This window comes from Leuresthes tenuis, unplaced genomic scaffold, assembly GCF_036924035.1.
Source record: "Leuresthes tenuis unplaced genomic scaffold, fLeuTen1.0.hap1 SCAF_10, whole genome shotgun sequence".
NCBI lineage: Eukaryota > Metazoa > Chordata > Actinopteri > Atheriniformes > Atherinopsidae > Leuresthes > Leuresthes tenuis.
The window spans coordinates 9,311,272-9,331,124 of NW_027325364.1; the positions used below are offsets into that span (position 1 = coordinate 9,311,272).

Consider the following 19,853-nt stretch of genomic DNA (forward strand, 5'->3'; position numbering starts at 1 on the left):
CATAAAACAGTAAATCAATTCAGGATTCCATTACATTTAGCTTGGAGTTGGAACAGATACATAGAAATAATGATGAGATCAAATTTTCACCTGCCTAAATGTGTAATGTTGCATTAATCCACTAGAGGGCACTATATAACAATTATTTTACATATAGAGAAGCACCAGGCCCCTCAGTGAATGCATCATTGATGGAAATTAACTGGCAACAGTAACTTAGTTTTAGAAAACAAAACAAACTTTATTAAAAAGCAGAATAACAATTAATGCTTAAGATTCAAGCAATGTTGTCAATGGCTAGCACACTTACAAGATCATTTAAAACGGTTATACAACGGGAGATGTGCAGTGTTTGTGTACATTTTCACATGGAAAAGGCAAGTTGTGTCACTAAGGAAAACTGACTCACCCTCACCTCAGAATACAGTGACTCATCATTTTGGACACAGAAAATGTGGGGGTAGGATAAAGAAGCCATTTTTGGACCCATCATATTCATGGGAGAGGCATTTATACATCATGGCAATAGTCTAAAAAAAAAAAAAAAAAAGACTTGGTCTCATATGATGGTGGTGGTGATACAGACGGTGGCGTTGTGTTCCGAAGATCAGTGTTGCACAGTATAGCGCACATGTTGCCAACAGCTGGAGCTCATCAGGGACCAGATGCTTCTGAGATGTCCACAGAATAGTATGCTGAATAATGGTCAGTAAGATCATGTCCCCTCTCAGACAAGGAGACAAATGAGAGTAGACAAACACAGGATCAGATGATAGTGCAGGAACGTCAGTTTCTTTTCTGTCGAGCTTTGCATTCATATGCAAGCATTACACTTATTCAAAAACCTGTTTTCAAGAGGGTTAAGTCAACTCAGTAATGACAGAGGCTGCTAAGACTACAGGGACAATTAATCATAACAAAGCTGACTCACTCCGGACAAATGCAGGGCTGTAGGTACCAGATGATGACAGCACAGCACAAAGCACCGTGACATTGGTGGAATTTAAAGCAACTATGAAGAATCCGTAGGGAGAACTCGAAACCGAGTGTTGAAAAGTGAAGCCTTTTGTAGCTTAGGTCAGATGTAAAAAAATATATACAAGTCAAATTAGAATTAATGATAAATCTGAACCAACAAAGAGGAGCTTTCTACAGACAAAGAAGGCTGAATGAATGAATGAATTGAATCTGCATCCATTGTAAAGGTTTTTCCATTTCTGTTACGCAGACACAAAAGTCTAAACAAATTTGTCAGTGTAATAAAATCATTTGCCAACTAAATAGCATAAAAATAGCATAAGCTTTGTTGTCATTTAAGAATTTTGTCTTGTGGAATCGGCATTACCACACACATTATAGTCCATATGCTTGTTTCAGTGTACAGTTGCTTCTCATGACACAGCCATCCATTTTTGAATGTAGAGAAACACCATTTAGGAAGATGTCATTCAGAAGAAGTTTATACAAATATAATCACACAACTACTTCATCAAATCCCCAACGTCAAAGCCACTGAAATCCTGTGACCACATGAAAGACTTTTCCAAGACCTCAACAGAGAAGCTGCCAACTGAAAACACAGTCGACCCTAAGGCAAACTTGTGCCTGACCGCTCCTTCAGCACAGTTTCCTCTTTGAGAACGACTCTAGCCGAAGGTCTTGGCCTGCCTCCTTCATCAAAATAAAAAAAATAAAAATAGACCCCATGCAATGCTACACAAATGTCTTAAAAACAAGGATGCAAGATGTTTGTGGCTCCAGGATGGCTGACAGAAAGAATGTTGACACATACCGTACACTGATGAGTATTTAGTGAATTTTCCCCTATTGCACAGCTTTACTGATGTGCCAAGAATTCATACTTCCACCCCTTGTAAACCACTGATGGCTGACTTGTTATAATGTCCAGTACAAATATTCACCCAGTGTGGGCAATTCATCACTGTTCTGTAAGTCTTTATTGGCAACCAAACCACGTTGCAGCCAGCCAGCTCACTTGGAACAAATTTATTATGTGAACAGAGTTGATATTGGCCATCTAAGCTCTGACCTCATAATTCCCAGCAAGCACCAAACTCAGAACAGTAAAGTTTTTGGAGTGACAGAGCACGCTCTTCCCAAAACCACATTACAGACCCTGACACAAGTCATTATTTGGAGTCTATTATGTGTGGGCCATTCAACCAGCTCAGCACCACAGTAAACAAAGGGAATGTAATATCTAGTGAGTTCTAATCATCTCCAATCAGAGAATATGGAAAAAAAGCAAACTAAGATGGCTTTTGCTGCAGTGACCAGCAGCCAAATGGCCATACATGTTTGGACAGGAGCTAAACCAACAGGAAAAGCAAAGCAAGGCTGAAACTGACGGAGCACACAAACAGGAAAAAGTGAAAGCAAGAAAGAGATTAAGCCAACCATCATTCCACTGTGTTCAAATACCTGGACACTTGTGAATATATTAGCCTACCTTATGTCCAACTAAACCAATGCCGAGTTTCCAATTAGGTCAATTTTACGTGGAAGTAATTAAATTAATGAGCTGTGGTTGAAGTCACATTTTGCATCGTAGTGCACGACATTACACTGCAAGAGACCAAAGTCTGCAGCATCCAAATCAGCAACACAGCAGGACGGCAAAACCAGACATTTATACTGTCATCACGTCTCACGGTGTAAAGAAAAAAGCATGAAAAACATCAAAAGGTAGCACACATTCAAAAGAAAATACGATCAAACACTGCAGAAAAGCATGGAACAGAAACATACACCAAAGGTCAGCAGAGTAAACAAATCAGCCACGATTTCAAATTCGATCACCACAGAATTTTTGCACTTTGTAAGAGGAGTTTTATCCAGTGACACCAACGGAACAGATACTGCCCTGGAACAAAAGCTGATACAAACGCCCCCACAGGATACATCACTATGGCTGTGTGCAACTAGATTTAGATAACTGGTTGCATGGTGAACGTTTTAATCTGCTGCTACAGACTCTGGTCTTAAAGGACCCTAAAGTCTTCATTCAAAGTTTACTGAACCATGAGCCTGTTTGCTGGCTGACATTAAATTAAGGTGACCAGACGTTCTTGTCCCCGGTCAAAGCTGTCCCCGAAAACGTCCCCGATGTTGACACTGAATGGGGGGAAATGCGCGCAAACTCAAAGTAACACCAGTTATGACCGTATCACTCAAAACCCTAAATTACATTAAAATCTGAAAACTACAGGATAATCAGAGAATAACCAAGTATGGGTCCGTGTAGCTGACCAAAGAACACAACCTGCAGACCCTCAAACGTGTTTGAAAACAGTCCTAATCATTCAACAGCAGCTTAAACAGGCCAAAGCCAGCTTCACATTAGAGACGTTAACATAAAATAAACAGCTGGTACCTGGCTTTGCGAGGAAGGCAGTGGAACCCTGGGATCCCAAGTTGTCGCCAGCAGGTGACTGAAATCTTAGGCCTCCAGCTTGTGTTGTTGCAATGTTGTTTGCAAGCATCGAATGTCCAACAACGAGAATGAAAGCAGACCTTTTTTTTAGTATCTCATTCAAAGCTAACTTATGTTTCTTGGACGGGGTTCCAGAAACCCTTTTTTTGCTTTTGCTTTAAATATTCCAGCTGGAGAAGCGTCAGAAATCGGCAGGTAACCACAGCTCAAATGGATAGTCTTCTCACAAGGGTGCGCTTGATATGCACCACAGCCGGAAACTACTTGTCAGTTGTTCTTCCATTTTGAGCATTTAATGAGAACTACTGAACCAATTAAATTCTGAACTATCGTCTTTGCTATCAGATCATCTTTCCTCGCAGACATGCTGTCTGACCTGACCAGACATGTAAAAACAACTATCACCAGAGTTTTTTGGAGTTCCCAAATTTTTTATTAAAAATCTCTATTTGTTTGACCTTTAAAAACTCACATGGAAGGGCTTGAGAAATTACAAAAGTGACACACGGTGACATTTCCAGGCTTCCCCACTGTCCCTCACATTTGTCTGAAATTATGCAGAGAAACAAGAGTAGACTGAATTTTTTTATTTAGTCGTTTCCTTTGTTGACTTTGTCCCTAGAAACATTTACCATATGTATGTGTCTTACTTCCCCCAACCTGGTAGATATGTGTTTGATCAAAAAATACAGTTTCCTTTCAATAGCACAACTTTGTTTTCTCATGAGGACATTCCAGGAACTGCTTTGAGTTTTCCCCACAAACTCATCAATTCTCACTGCCAACAGATCATCTTCATTGCAACAAGCAGTCCTTTCCCCTTGTTAATGCTTTCATTTTTCACTTATTACACATACACACCCAATATTTACATCTGACATTAAGCACCGTACATTTTAATAGACTGATTTCCCTAAAAGTCCTTCAACTCCTACATTTATACTATAACATTTCCACTGGGGTAAATCAGTCATTATCTTGGTTCAGTTACATTTAGTCATGTGAAAATAACATAAGATGCTACAGAAGAAGTGCAATATCTTCAAAGTTCTGCTCTGCCAGAGCCAAGTACATCAATTGTGGCATCATCATTTTTTTTTTCAGTTCCACAAGTCATTTTGTATCAAGAGCAGGCTCTCAGGCTTCAAGGACTCCAGGTCCACCCAAAGGTCTATGTACTCCTTAGAGCTCTTCTTCCTTCATGCATCTTAGTAGTAGTGTACTCTTCCAATAGTCCCAGTTCCTGTCCCTAGGATATCAGGCTGGCCATTCCTCCAGATCTCCCGGATGATCCGTTCTCTCTCCTCAAGCCGCTGTGCACGTTGCAGCTCTTCAGCTGAAGTAAAGACGTTCACGCTCAGGGTCCCATCCGATTGGCTGGTGTGATTTCCAACAGGGATTTCAGTGCTGGGCAATAGCACCGGTGCCTCCACATCGTCCCCTACTTCATCCTCTTCATCATCACTCTCCTCATCCTCCTCACTGACATCTTTTAGGTGTTTCTTCTCAGGTGTGGAGGGGGCAATGTTGGTCCGCGTCTTACAGGAGATGCGGATGACCAGGAGGCAGAGGGTCAGCACCAGTCCGAAACACACTCCAAGCACAAAGTAAAGGCCAAAGCTCTCGGGATTTGCTAGGGAAGAACACAAAACCAAACAGCAGATAGGGTTATTACAGTTTTTTTGTGTTTTATTGCATGTATCTATTGAAGTTGGCAGAGTTCCTTGCTGCAGTGTGACTTACCTTTGATGTGTGCAAATGCAGCTATGCTGTTGCTTAGGAGGTCCATCTCTTTTTTCTTGACATCCATGGTGATTTTGACTTTGCTTTTTGTCCACTCCTGAAAAAATGAAAATACCTGCCACATCAGATTTCATTTTAAAATCTTTTAAATGTTTCCCCAGACTCTCTTCTTCCAGTGTAACATTTTTGTTTGATTCAGTGCCTAAATGTCAAACCCACTGACTTTTTCATATGCCTCCGGGTGGGTGAGACAAGGCCTCCAAGTCTCCAACAAAAGCCTCTCTGTGTCCATCTTAAGTACTGGCTTCATCTGGGTTCATCATAATGCAGTTGGCACATGGCGATGTGCCTCTGCCATTCTACCTGAACCATGACAAGCCTCGATAAATGAGGTCAAGAGTCAGTTTTCCAAGTGGTCACAAAGGACTCCTAACTGTCAGATGGGACACCCGAAGCTTCAGTTTGTGAAGCCCAAAGGAAAAGGCCAGAGTGTTGTATTGTTTTGACATTGTGTCCCTGACATTTAAGTGGTCTATTGTCCCGGCATCCTGTAAGTTTGATGAGCTTTATTGTGTTTGTATCTTTTCCTATATGCAGCCATGATTCGTAACACTCCCCAGGAAGTCTGTCAATGGAGCAACCCGGTTCAGGTTAATTCGCCTTTGAAGTGTGATTTTTCTTTTCAGAGATAATTGTTATAGCCTGCGATGAAACCTTGATACCTCATCCTCACTCAGTAGCTTTAGTCTTTAGAAAAAAGTAAGAGCTGTCACTCATCTAAAAGAAAATATTTGTTGGACTTGCCTGCATGGAGTATCATTGCAGAGTCATGCTGTGCTGTTTGGTTCTTTCTGTATATCCTTTGTTAACCTTTCTAGCTCCTCCCCTCCTTCACCATATAGCTCTTTCCTGCTGACTCTGGCTTTTCTCTGATTCTTTGCCATTTCATTAACAGTTTCCACCTCCCTGAACTGGTGACTCTGTGTTGCAACATGAGTGTGGCACCAGAAAATGGGGCCAGATAAAAACTAAAGGCCTTTAATCCTTTCAACTAGTGTTGGCACCATTCCTCTTTAATGTGGCTGGCTGTGGAAAACGCATTCTGCTCATGTCAAATGATGACGAAATCTGAAGCCCTCCCACTCTAACCTGCATATGCTGTTCTCAAAGTCAAACCACATGTCGCTATGCCTGTGCACCGATCATATAGAACAAACTGCACAAACCACATGTTTATGTTTGCATTTACCTCTAAATCGCACCCACCGATAACTTCAATGCTTGATCTCCTTCATAATGTGACTACCTCAGTAATTTATGTAGCATTTGGGCTCATTTGCTGATCCAGATTTCAGAAAAATTCAAGCATAAAACCACACGTGTAAACCATGTGTAATGCAACCCACTAATGAACTTTAAAACATAGCAAACATTCTCCTGTAAAAGCAGAAGTAAACACAAAGCAGAGTACAGATGAAGTATAAAACTTACCACAAAAATAAAACCACAAAGCAAGTCCTCAGTCCCAGCTCATAATGTGAAGAGAAGCTGCAGAATGGATGCAAAATGATCACACTCCTCTCCGTCTCTCTCTGCTCTCCTTGCTGTTAGATCGAGGCCCGTGATCTTTGGTCCTCAGGCTAAATAGTTCATTTGGCCACCCTGAGACAAGAACAAACACACACACAGACACACACATACAGATGTCAAGCTACATTAGATCTAAAGTCATTGAGGCGTTTGCAATGCAAACAACGGCAATGCTTCAGCTGCGTTCAAACAGATTAGAATACACACAGGTTGCAAAAGCTCAGAGATGTGCGCTGCGGTATGAAAACGCAAAGCAAAAACTATATTTCTCTTTAAATTTGTTCTCCAGGACTTTTAAAAAGAAACGATTTATCTAAGTGGATATAAGTGAGTCCCTTTAAAATCAGATAAAAATCATCTTTATTACTTCCACCATAGCAGTCAAATAATAATAAAACTGATTTAAAGGGATATTCCTTTTTTTAAGTGGGGTTGTTAGAGGTTCTGGACTTTTGAAATGCATGTAAACACGTGAGTCCGACCAAAAAGCATTAAGTCAAATCTCTCAAAACTGGACAAACACACCCAGATAAGCCATTTGAGGGCCTAAATAACTTCTGCATGTATATGCTCAACTATACTCAAATGGGTCATAGTGCTCCACGCATGCTCCAAAGTTCCATATTTCTGTTTTTTTTTTTGTAAAAATGGAGAAGTTTAACTGCATATTAATAAAGGCAAATTGCCTATAAAGCTGCACATACTTTCTGTCTCTATTGTCAGATGGGTAAAGACGTCAGAAATTGCAACTGAAAACCTGCCATAAAGATTATGTGTCAAATTATGGTCACTAAAAGCAATTCAAGACTGTTGTTCAGCTCTAGGATCCAGATTTTCTAATCACAGCTTCATCAGAAAAAAAATCACCTCTCAAGTAATGTAAAGATAGCATCTGTACTGTGAATTTGACCATACTTGCATGTTTTCTCACACAGTTCATGTCTTTTTCAATAACTTGATTCCCCTCCCATGCATGTATAGTGGGACAGGAACATTAGTCTATTTAAAATGTCCAGATTGAACTTTGAGCTCTGCATGTAACTGTGTGTGTTAAGCACAGTAGAAAGAGGTCAGAGTGCACTCATTTTGGAGTATCAAGGAAGAATTCTGACAGGGTTAACAGCTACCTAGAATTTGGCTGCCAGAAGAGAACTTTTTTGCCATTTAAAACAAGTCAAACTTCAAAGGCTTTAGAGCAGTTTGAGTGAATGATAATATGATTACAATGCATCACTTTTACAGGACTACTACAGGAAAGACAATGCAACTCAGAAGCACTTCATACTCCCACTTAAAAACAACAGAATATCTCTTCTACTTGATTTCAATGAGTTGGAAGGAAAAAAAATAGTCTGTAATATTACATGAGTTTTCTAAAGGCTTCCCTCACTTACATTCATGCTGTTATGGGACATTGTTTCATCTTTGATTTGAAGAGTTGAAACGTTACTACATTTTCGTGTCTCACCCCATTCCTGGGTCATGAGTTATATCATGGTGTAAAGTACTTTAAGCTGATGATGAGAACTGTGGATTTTTACAGAATAATTACAATCTTCCCAGCTGGAGGTGGTCATAGACTATGAATGATAATATTAAAGAGCAAAAGCTCCCTTTTTAATATTTAGCAAAGGCCCTATTACTTTTTGGGGGTGACTGCTGGGAATGCCAGGTGGAGAATGAAATGCTGTGAAAAATGCTGAGCTGGGAATTTTTTTAACTTGTACCTCTGTAAAGGAAAAAATCCTCTGCCAGCTGCAGTTGGTTTAGCAGAGCCTCTGTGCTTTCCTGAGCAGATTTCAATCTCGCTGACTCTTGGCAGATCTTTTGCTCTCTGCACAGTGCCTTACTGGGACAGCATTCGGTTGCCGACTGACAGAACAGTTACTATGGCAACATGATTTCCAGGCCACCCCCTCGGCCCCAGTGGGAGGAGGACGATGGCCTTTTGTTTCTGTGCCACATATTTGAGATGGACCTAACCGCTATCGTCCAGGCGAGCTTCCACCAAAGTTTATGTCCTCCCTCCTGCAAAGTTTAATGGAATCTATTAATTATCCAAGCAGGATATCCAACAGAGGCTTTTAATAAGATATTTTGTTTTTGTCTCAGGGGTAATAAAGTGAACATCTCAAATTACATAAGTCACGCTTCAGGCCAAGGTCAAGGCAAATGTTTGGACACAGACAACATAGCAACTAGCCTCCTCTCTTGTGGATCCTTCAGGATCCAGGGCTCCATTACTGGTGGTTAATGGCAACTGGAGGCCTGTTTAAGGCCTATCAAAACACCAATTATTCTGCACTGTTGTTTTGTTGTGTTTTTTTTTTTTTTTTGCTTACTCAAACAAGGAAATTATTTACAGACCCACTTCTTCCCAGCTACAGTTTGTACAATCAGATGGCTAAACTTTCAGTAGTTTATTTCTTTCAAGGACCCACTTTACTTTGCTAATTGTAGATCTACAGCCTTAAAAATGAGCCCTTCATCATAAGAAATGGTCATGCAATTGTGACTGTAAAATTCAATTTTGTCATCTGTCAACAAATGCTGCATCTTTCCATATCTGGTAAATATTTTCAATTTACATAATAGCCCTCCAGAGATTATCGCATATTGACACTATACAGTTATTTAATTCACAAAAACTATGGCTTAAGCCAAACAAAATTACTCTTGTGGCTATGCCCATTGTCCCCCAATTTAAAGAGCAAAGTGAGTTTTTGTGGCTAAAATTACACTTCAGTAGTATGTAACTGTATGTACAGTTCAGCAGTATGTATCTGCGCCACGCCTGACGTCCTGTGACGTTAATGAACAGTCCTATTTTTTGTCTCTGCTAGCTTATCCTTTGCTCTTTCCTGGCCTCATATCCTCAGGTTAAACACTCTAGCATCCTCTTCCTGGTTCCTTCGCATGCTACAGACTATCATATAAGTCCTGAAACCCATCATGGCAGTTTTAACATGGTGAGAGAAATATATCTTTATGTTTAAGAAAAAATTTAAAGAAAATATGTACTGTAGTTATCCATTATCCAACACTCCAATAACAAATGAGAGGTCCAATCTTATGAAATTGTAATCAAAGCTCTATTTAAGTTGCATCATAGCAGAAGCCCATATAAAAATGCCATGTTGTTGTGGCGTGGGAAAAGGTCAAGCACTATTTCTGACTGGGATTGTTTGCTTTGGTTTGGATGGAGGAGCTGAGTGAAAGAGAAACTATAAATGTAGCGTGATATTTTGGTTGTTATCTACTTGAAGATAACCACAATTGTTCTTCCTTCTCACAAGGGCTGTCCCTTTCAGCTTGGACAACATCCACGTCAGGAGCTTCCTTCAGCATCATTACCATTGTCTAAAGTAAGTAAGACACAATGGCTGAGCTGTCTACTGTACACAGATGTCAGCTGGGTGATTTATCAGCACAGCTCAAACCCAAAGTGCTTCACAGAGCAAAGCACAATGCAAAAAGAACAAAGCAGGACTGACAGTATCTCACAACAATATGCAAAATAGCAATAAAAGCAAAGAAAGTTAAAAGCATATAGTGTATACTTTTTAAATGATTTTTTATAACAATGTTTGCTCATGATGTAGACTGGTTGTCAAACAGTTGTTTCCACTTCGATCCCCAAGTTTCCAAGTCTGCATATTAATGATAATGATTAATGATGATAATGCCCAAATAAGCCAGGTACAGAGTGAAAAGAATTGGTCCCAATCCAGAACCCTGTGGAACTCCATGACTAACTTTAGTGTGAGTGGAAGACACATAATTTACATGCACAAACTGGAATCTACTAGATAGATATTAATTAAACCCACCACATGTGTCCCTTCTTGATCCAATAATTTTTAAGTCTTTGTAATAATGTGTTATGTTCAGTGGTGCCAAATACTGTAATACGATCTAAGAGGGGCAGCATAGATGCAAGACTATTGTCATAGGTAATAAGGACGTTATTTCAACAAATGCTGTTTTATCATTATGGTGTGGTTTAAATCAAGGTTGAAACTCTATACAGACCCATTATTCTGCAAAAAAAATTTAACACCTAATGGGCAAAGTAACTTTTTCAAGGATTTTGGAAAGCAGGGCTAAATCGATAATTGGCTAAAATATCAATATCTAGAATATCAGTTACAGATCTATATTGGCTAGAACATCAGTCCCAACAGACCTCCAAGGCAAAAGTTTGTCATTAAATAGAAGCACTTAGACACAGTTTTCATAAATCATACAGTCACAATACACAATCAAAATCATAATCCTTCAGAGGAATTTATGCTGGGAGTGAAACCACATTTGATTTATACACCAAATGTGAAAAGGTCATATTACACAAGGAAGCCAGTCTGTGTTATTTCCTCATTGTAACGACACACTGAACCTCAGAGGGAAAGAAATATTTTTAATACCTCAAATTTCTGTGAAGTTGAAACAACTGCGGTTTGCTTAGAATGTAACTTCACCGACAGAAAATAGCTGTATTTATATTTAATCACATTTAGTTGTTTAAAGTCCACACGCAGGGTCTCCACAGTGAGCAAGATCACAGTGGCTGCCATTAGGATTTATAGCAGCTAGTATCTTTACTCCTGATTGTGTTCATTAAAACATTTGTGCTTTGATTCTGTGGCTGCTACTGAAAAAACTGCCTGGACTTAATGATCCACAGCATCAAACACACTCATCTGGGTCATTTATTCACTGTTTTCAGCTTCCAGAGTACATTCTGAATAACTGCAAGTTCCCCTTAAACAAATATACTGAATCAGAGTATACTGGCTCAGCTTATTCGCTCACTCATGAAGAAATTCTCCAAGCAGCTGATAAAACGTTAAAAGTGAAATACAAACTGGCAAAGAAACTGTAACTGGATCACGAAAATATCTGCTGGATGGCTTTACATGCTATTTATCACACCTGTAATCGAGCCAGCGAATAGTGTCCAAGTTCCAAAACATATAGTAGCTTCTAGTTTTCCCCAAAGAAGCAGAGATGCAAACGATTACTTTTTACTTGGTAAACAGAAACATAGCCCAAACCAATGTGTACAGTGTCTGTGAAAGCATTCATAAAGGTCAGCAGGGTGAAGTTAATTTATTATGGAATTCATGTTGAGTTTTACTCAGATTCAGGAAGCTTATGAAGGCATGAATCTCTGGAGAAAGTAAGGATGTGCTCCTTCCCAGTTCCTCCTGACATCAGGATGTTGGGTTTCAAGCTGTGCATACTGTTAGATTAGCTTTGCTCTTGTCAAGGCCTGCCAGAGTATCTGACGGAGATGATGGTTGTTGTATTTGGAAACAGAACACGCTGGTGGTTGTGATGAGGACAAATACACGGAGCTCCTGGTGAGTGGGCCTTTAACAGGCATTGGTCAGAGAGTACGTGCAAATAATTTGGTTTAGACATAAAACACCTCAGAAATAAGGATCAGCTGAAGCATTTTGAAACAATCACATATACGGTTCCAGAAGTGTGAGCTTATTAAAGCACCATTTAAAAGGTTGGGTCATATGCCATATAGATCTCTCTCTCCATTTACTGTTTTATTGTTCTTCTCTTTCAGACACTAGCAAAAGCAAAATGTTGAGGAAAATGTGTGTCATATGTGACCCTAGTTTCAGTTGCAGTCCTCCCTCCTCTTTAACTGAAGGTTATAAACATGATGATGCAGGTCCTGCTTGTTCAAAGGAGAGTCTTGCCCTTAAAATCCAACGGAAAAATCAGTGTCTACTCTTTCATTTGTTCTGGATCCCTTGACCATGCAGTGTAAAGCTGCTCACAGCAGCAGAGGAAGTTTGCTCTCATCATGGACACAAGAGTATTTAAACTTTCCATGATTCTGAACAGCTCTTGGGCTTCCAACTACATCCTCAGATTACATTTGTTTGATACTGTCCAATGGATGTCCCTGAGTGCAGCTGTCTCATATCTTCTGTTTCCAATGAATCAAGAAACAGGGACATTAGCACAAACTTTTATCATATACAGCTGCATTGGAACTGAGCAAGCTACATCATTGGTTGTATGCTTTCACAATTCTTATAACTATTTGAGGAAGTACGCCCTTTTTTTGTTTATGCACTGAGGAAATGTTCTTTTGTTTTTTTTCTTTAATTCCTACCTCAGAGAAAGAGTGAATGTATCAAGGAAAGCCTTCTGGAGTTCGGTCTAGAAGATGTTAGGTGTACATTGACTGATTGTACACAGTAATGCAGCACCATTGCAAAAAGATTGTAAACTTTGCTAAAGTGTTCTCGCCACTAGCGACTAAAAAAATCCAACAAAAACAGAGGAATTGTCAGTTAAGTTCAAAGTTAGCCCTCTTAGTCAATTTGTAACAGAGTAATTATGACACCATTTTAACTTTTCTGCCTAACACCAGCTGGCTTTTAAATTACTTCAGTATTCTTGCCAAGAAAAGAAGCCCATTGATGTATGCTGTCCTTTGAGGAGCTCCCCAGTCCCCATGATCCTCAGAAATAGCCCATGAATGGTTTGGTTAAAAGTGCCTATTGAAAGCTCCAGAACAATTAAATGTCTTGACTTAAAAAAGATTGTTTTGTCATTCCCCAAAGAAAGCCTTGAATTGTTTTCACTGTCCGAAAAGTACTTGTATTGGTTTTAGTTTAGGACAATTTGACCTGAAATGAAATCCCATTTGACACTAATCATAGCAACAAGGTGCCTCCAGCTGCAAAGACAAACGGTACCAGAGAATGTAAAGTTAGAATTTGCCCACCTTGATCAACTTTGCTCTTGAGAGGGTCTGAACTACATTTACATTTAGATAAAATCTTGTGTTTTTTGTGCATCACCAGAACTAACATTTTTCTTTTCTTCAGAAGAGAATTTGATTAAATCCAAACTTCTTGAATTCGTTTCTGTGTTTGATATGAAGCAGAAAGAGATCTTTGTTTTTCATATGTTGACATATTTAGCTTTGGGCATATGCTTTATTTGACAAAGACTCAACAGCTTCTCTTTCAAGGACAAAAACCTTTCCAGAAGTAAACTTAGGCTCTACCCATTCAGACTTTGTACTTGTCAACGAGTTTGAAAGTGAACACAACTCTGTATGCTAATGTGGCTCCAGCCTGGCCAAGAGTGAAGGTGAATAAAAAGAAAAATGGATCCTTTCTGTGAGAACCACAGTGCAGTGCTCGCCCTGTGAAGGGTATGTTTTGTTGGCCATGGCAGGTAATAGGGGGGTAATAGAGATGCGGGACTGAACTGGGGGTTAGGGCAAGTGGTAAATAGCAACCAGATGTGTTCCAGATGTGAAGCAGACTAGAAATGCTTTACTATGTAAATCAAGACGAGATATCCAACGTTCAATATTCATACAGAAGTTATCGAGATACTTTGAAGCAAATCAAGGTCATGGCAGGTTAAGGCCAGAGTATTTGTTTGTGTCTGCTGACAAGGTTTATTTGTGTATGTATGTATGTGTATATAATATCTAAATGTGTTGACAGTTGTAAGCTGTCTGCGTGTGCTCCTGTGTGTTAAAACGGATTCATGTGAGCATTCCTTTGCGATGCTCTAAAGTAAAGAGTGTTTAGTGCATCCTAAATGCAAAGCCCCAAAAATAGAGCTATGATCTCACCCTCCTCATTGATCTGGGAAGCCATCCAGCAGCACAAAAACATCACATACTATATCAATTACATGGACCCTCCAGATTACTCAAAACATATGTTTGCCTATTACATGACTGGGTTCGTAACTTTTTTTTTTCCACTACTCACGAACATGTTGCAGCTCCTTTAGATTTAGGAAGTGCTGTTGTGACAGGACTGTGCTTCTGTAAAGAAGTAAGAAAAACTGCAGTGAGAGCTCCTTGCATGATTTAAGATCCTGCAAGTTAATGGTTCCATCTGACCTCAACTCACGACCACCTGCCATTATTGAAACACCAGCACTGCCGTCTGTCAATATACCAATGTAATCACCCCAAAACTAATGAGATATCTTTGTTATTTTGTTTTAATCTAACAGGACATAAAAAGACAATATTAATGTTTTTGTGTGTAACAATACAGATAAATCACTGCTGACCGTTGTATTTGGTGAGCAAGTGTGCGAGTGTGTTTTAATAATTTTGGAGCAATTCTCTTCAGCAAATAATGTTTCTCATAAAAAATGTAACAAATGTACCAAAAATGTTGATATCAAGCGCTGTCACAAAAGTTAAACAAAATAGGGCAACCACTCCTGTGCATATTCAAATAAATGTCTGAGTGTGGGTTTAAGGTATTTGCATGCCCCTTCTCTCATATGTTCAGCTGTGTGTACAGTACTCATGTAACTCATTCGGGATGAGTAGGAGTCAAAACTTTTGTCTGGTACAGTGTGTGTGTTCCTGTGTGTGTCCAAGACAGGGCAGTAAGCTTCGCCAAACTAGGTTTACCATGTCAAACATCTGTCAGAACCTAAGCAGGGGGATATCTCAGTCAGTGTTGGTTCTACTTGGAACCATGAGTCCTATAACACCGAGAATATACTGTTATACTTAATTGTTCACATACTTATCTGTGTGCTACATGTGTTTCATAGAGGATTCCACAAGAGAGCACACATGCAAACTCAGACCGTACAAAATGTCTGGATTCCCAGGATGTAAAACAAAAAGGAGTTTTGTATTTGGTTGATGGGAACATCAGGGAAGAAAAGGGAAAGCTGCAGGATAGATGGTGCCTAAGGCTCCTGAATCAAGGACATTGGACGTCCATTCATATTTGCCTGTACACTGCCCGACTGGTCAGCTATGTGCATAGCAATACTTTCTGAGGAGCAACACAACCAACAGTCCAAAGAAAGATAGGATACATGAATAAGCTGTCACATTTAGGGAAATGGTGCAGTGAGCAGTCCACTTGTTTTTTTAGACACTGTAATACATAAATGACTAAATTAACTTGCTCAAATTTGGTATTTTTCAACGAATCCCCATACATGGTTGAAAACCAGCAATAGTAAACAATCAGCAGTCAGAATTAGAAGAATTCTCTGGTGTTAGAGACTATGTCTTAGGGATGGGTGTTGGGGTCTAAGAGATCTGCTGATGATCATCTGATCTGATGATCCGATGACCTCATGCTCCATAAAACTATTATCACAGCATTTCAGCTGTTCAGAAATAGTTTTTTAATGTGTTTCTGCTCAATATTTGCTTTATGTGACAACTTTGTGCACTGTATGAAAAATCTAACACCAACCAAACAACTGAAAGCAGACCCAAAGTTTAAATAAAACAAATATAAGAAATTTGTATGAAATAATACATAATGCATGTACATTAGTCAGATATGATGACACATTCAGTTGTCGAAAGACGAAAAGTGTTACTCGAAAATCATAAAAACATTTGCCATGTTGATGAATTTAAGAGCCTTAAAGTCACTTCAAGGAGTATAAGTTAAAGCTTTAATTCATTATTTTGTATTTTGGTGTTACTGAGGTGAAAAATTCTGAGTATATTATAAATCAAGGGGTCTGACCTGTGATGGAGAACTTTTAGGGACTTTTTAAAGAGACAGCATTCTTATTGTCCCCATGTATTAAATAGTTATTAACAAAAAGTCCTCTTGGAAGTCAGAAACTGTAAGACCAGGCACTTTCAAATAACAGTTGGCAGATAAGTGGTTGAACCATCAGTCAATTATCTGTCCATCACCAGCAAAACTCGACCAATCTCTGTAAAGGAGTGGAGTCAGTTGGTAAAATCAGTCTCTTGCATGTAAAAAGCCTTCATTTTTTGCTCCTCTTTATACGAAGACATACTTTCCAGTTCTGACAAAATAGAGAATCGAGCTTTTTGAAAGCTACGATTGTTGGCTTATGCTATTTTTTTTTATTTTTGCTATTTTTTAAAGATTTTCGCTATTTTTTTTTAACTACATGTATAAACTTGAGGAAGGGCCTGGCATTCTTTAGCTCTATTTATGCTGCTGGTTTAATGTGAACTGATATGCTCGTGTTGCACATCTGTGTCCTATGCAAGAACAGAGGTGGAATGGGGAACTGAAGTTAATGCACCACCGATTCTGTGCCAGCAACAGAGGTAGTCACAGAGCCGTATTTGAATTTGTGTATGTGGATGATTTACCATTTACCAAAAATCCTGTTGCCACCCAACAGATCCAGAAGTGTTTGCTCGAAGCGTGTAAGCACACACCGATGCAGGGCTGAGACGCCAATGTTTGGTCTGTGTAAACTACCAAAGAAAAAGAGGGGCTGCTTAACCAGAACAAGCTTTTTGCACTGACATAGTGTGGCCACTGTGTAACATCAACTTCTAATTTCAGCTTTTTCAATTTTTTCCAAATTTGTCCTTTGAATCACAGTAAAATGAAAAACCAACTATAAGCCCCTGATGAATAATTTTCTGCATATCCCAGTAATACTGGAACACAATGGAGACCAAATGTATATATACAGAAGGACACAATTGCTAAACATAAATTTAAATTGAAAATTGCCTAATTGTTGCTGCTGTGATCTGCAAAATAATCTTTTATAATAATCCAAACTTTTTGATATCGTGGTGCTCTCCTTACACCACACACTAAAAACTAAGATTGTCTAACGTAACCAGCAAACATTGACTAGGATTGCTTTGTAGCAGATTGCTTAAGAAAATAAAACTCAGCCATGCAGTGAATCTTATTTGAAAGCTTGTTTATTCAACCATTTTCATGTGTATACATTTAGTTCTTTCAATATGTCATCATCATCATCTAAAAATAACCTGACAGCACATTTTTCTTGAAGGAGTTTAGGTTTATATCTTGCCATCGTGCAAAGCTATGTGGGATTCTCTCTGTTTGGTTTACACTGACTTTGACTTGACAGAAACTTTCTGTATCACCCCTGAAAACAGATTGGTATCATGGGAGTTTAGACAAGCAAGTCAAATCCCAGTGCGACCTTTGACCACTGGGTAAATAGAGTAAGTTAACAACCATACTCAGGACAGATAAGACAGGTTGACTGATAAATGAGGCAGCAGGGCTTTTTGGGTAAAGGAAAGTCTGCTAACTTGAATAGCCTGAAGAGGTCACACAGAAGTCAACACTTCTCAGTCAGCCTCGTAGGGGTTATTTAACTAGCTTTCACACTAATCCAATGGAGGGTTATCAGATTGACGGGAGGAGACACAGCTAAAGTGCTGCCTGCCTGTTCAGATAGTGAAAATTAATGGAGACCCCTAAAAACAGCCCAGGCCTGTCCAGCCACCACCCATCACCTCCCTTCTCCCTCATCTCACTTTTTCTGTGATACCAGGTGCTAACCGCAAACTTCCAGTGGAGACAAAAAGAGATACAGGAGCTGAAGCATATGGTCAACTGCTGTCACGCAAGAATGTTTCTGTGAGCTTATGTTTGAAAAACGGGAGAACCTCAACAAGAAATAGAGCCATATACAGCATGTGTAGACTTTTAGTCCCAGCTTTTGAAATCTGGTGATGGTTCTAATTTTGACATCTGCTCCTCCTGGCCTAAAAAAGAATGTAGAAAACCACAGGATGTTTGCTTTTAATGTAGCAAGGCGTGAACAAACTAATCACTGCAAACTTTGAAAATAACCTGCAGCTGCACAGGAAAGCCATGGCCGGGCACTCCTGTCCTGTTTCAACTAGTACTGCTTCACCCTTTCTTTGGCATGGATACAATTATGACATATTGAAAACACAAATGTCTAACAGGACTACACAATGATACATTGACAGCTTTGGGTGGATGTGAACATTCTGCTTAGCTCAGGGCTGGAAATGACTAAAACAATGTACTATCTTATAATATGTGTTTTTTATGATGAGCATCAAGCACAACAGTGAGTGAGTTTTTGTTCCATAAACCTTCTCACCTCTCTGTCATACTTAGCACAGCTTAATGAAGTTGAATTAATCACAGAGGGAGCTCATATTTCACATGATGTGGAAACTTAATAGAGATGTTGTGATGAAAAGCAGATTTCAAACTTTAGAGCACGTGGACGGTTTTACATCCAACAGCACCCCTAAACAAGCCAGCTTAACTAAAGTTTTAATGATTAGCAAAGCATTTAAACTTAACAATGAGCTACAGTGCTTCACAGGGGTTTCTATGGCACTAAACATATACAGAGACAAACTGTCAAACTCACCCGTGAGTGATGAAAGAAAAAAGTCCCCCTGAAGTTGTTCAGTCCACACAAAGAGTTTCAGAGAGACTCAGAAATCTTAGTCTTCCTTCCCTCCAAAAACATTACAAACAGTCCTGACTGCTTCACGGTGGCTGCTGTGGTTGAGTCCTGAAGAGTGTGTGTGTCTGCCTGAGTGTGTATGTGTGCACAGAGTCTGGGGAAGAGGTGGTAACTTCCTCTCAGAGTTGGAGACGGAGTGAGAAACAGAGTTTTCTCTCTCCCGGCTCCAGTTCATGAGGGGCAGGAAAAGCTGTCATACTATCCCTCTTTCAGACGGAAAAAAGAGGAACAGCCTAAAAAGGGCAAGCTTGAGGAAGAGGGGAGGGAGGAAATCTGTGTAGTGTGTGTGTTGTGGTGTGGACATGTGGGGGGCTTTCCCTTTGTTGTTAAGGAAAAAGACAAAAAGCAACCTCAGGCAAATAAGCCCAAGTCTGTCCGTGTGCAGTCTAATGTGACAAGAGAAAAAACAACATGAACAAAGATGCCATGTTGTGTATGCATAGCTGCTGTTTGGCCTCTATTCATCTATTCATTTTTTCACCAACACATGAAATGGTGAATTGCTATGGAAAAAAGCACATATTTGAATTGGAGTAGAAGATTAGGTCTGATTTTATATCTGGAAATAGGAAACTCAAGCCAGTAGTGAACTTTAGTCTAGCAGGACCGGATCCAAATGTGTAGAAAAAGCCATCAAGTCTAAACCTTATCATTAAACACATTTATGTCTTATTGAATTGTATTGTAATTAAGTTTAAACAACATTTGACCAGGGAATTAGAAAGTTTGCAAGTGCAGGTAAGAGGATCTTTGCTACATTTGGACAAAGCCACTGTCTCCGTCCTATGAGTCAAAATGTAAC

At 39.5% G+C, this 19,853-nt stretch overlaps 2 protein-coding genes across 3 annotated transcripts in view; both read right to left on the reverse strand.

The window, feature by feature from the left end:
* Positions 1–19,853, reverse strand: part of stk40 (serine/threonine kinase 40) — a 412,820-nt gene that overhangs the window by 350,600 nt on the left and 42,367 nt on the right. The gene's annotated exons all lie outside the window — the stretch shown is intronic.
* On the reverse strand, positions 4,142–19,222 carry eva1ba (eva-1 homolog Ba (C. elegans)). 2 transcript variants are annotated; one of them, XM_072393848.1, is made up of 4 exons: positions 18,953–19,222; positions 6,689–6,859; positions 5,198–5,294; positions 4,142–5,087 (listed from the first exon to the last, which is right to left on the reverse strand). In XM_072393848.1, the coding sequence occupies exons 3-4, from the start codon at positions 5,262–5,264 to the stop codon at positions 4,663–4,665; spliced, it is 492 nt and encodes a 163-aa protein (XP_072249949.1). In that variant the 5' UTR covers positions 5,265–5,294; positions 6,689–6,859; positions 18,953–19,222; the 3' UTR covers positions 4,142–4,662. The 2 variants fall into 2 exon arrangements, with proteins under 2 accessions (XP_072249949.1, XP_072249950.1); XM_072393849.1 differs by lacking the exon at positions 18,953–19,222 and adding an exon at positions 14,554–14,576.

Bases quoted from the DNA above. Each gene is read 5' to 3' on its own strand.
- eva1ba (XM_072393848.1), bottom strand. From the start codon at position 5,264: ATGGATGTCAAGAAAAAAGAGATGGACCTCCTAAGCAACAGCATAGCT. The intron at 5,088-5,197 runs GTAAGTCACACT...GTTCTTCCCTAG, and splicing joins TGCATTTGCACACATCAAAG to CAAATCCCGAGAGCTTTGGC.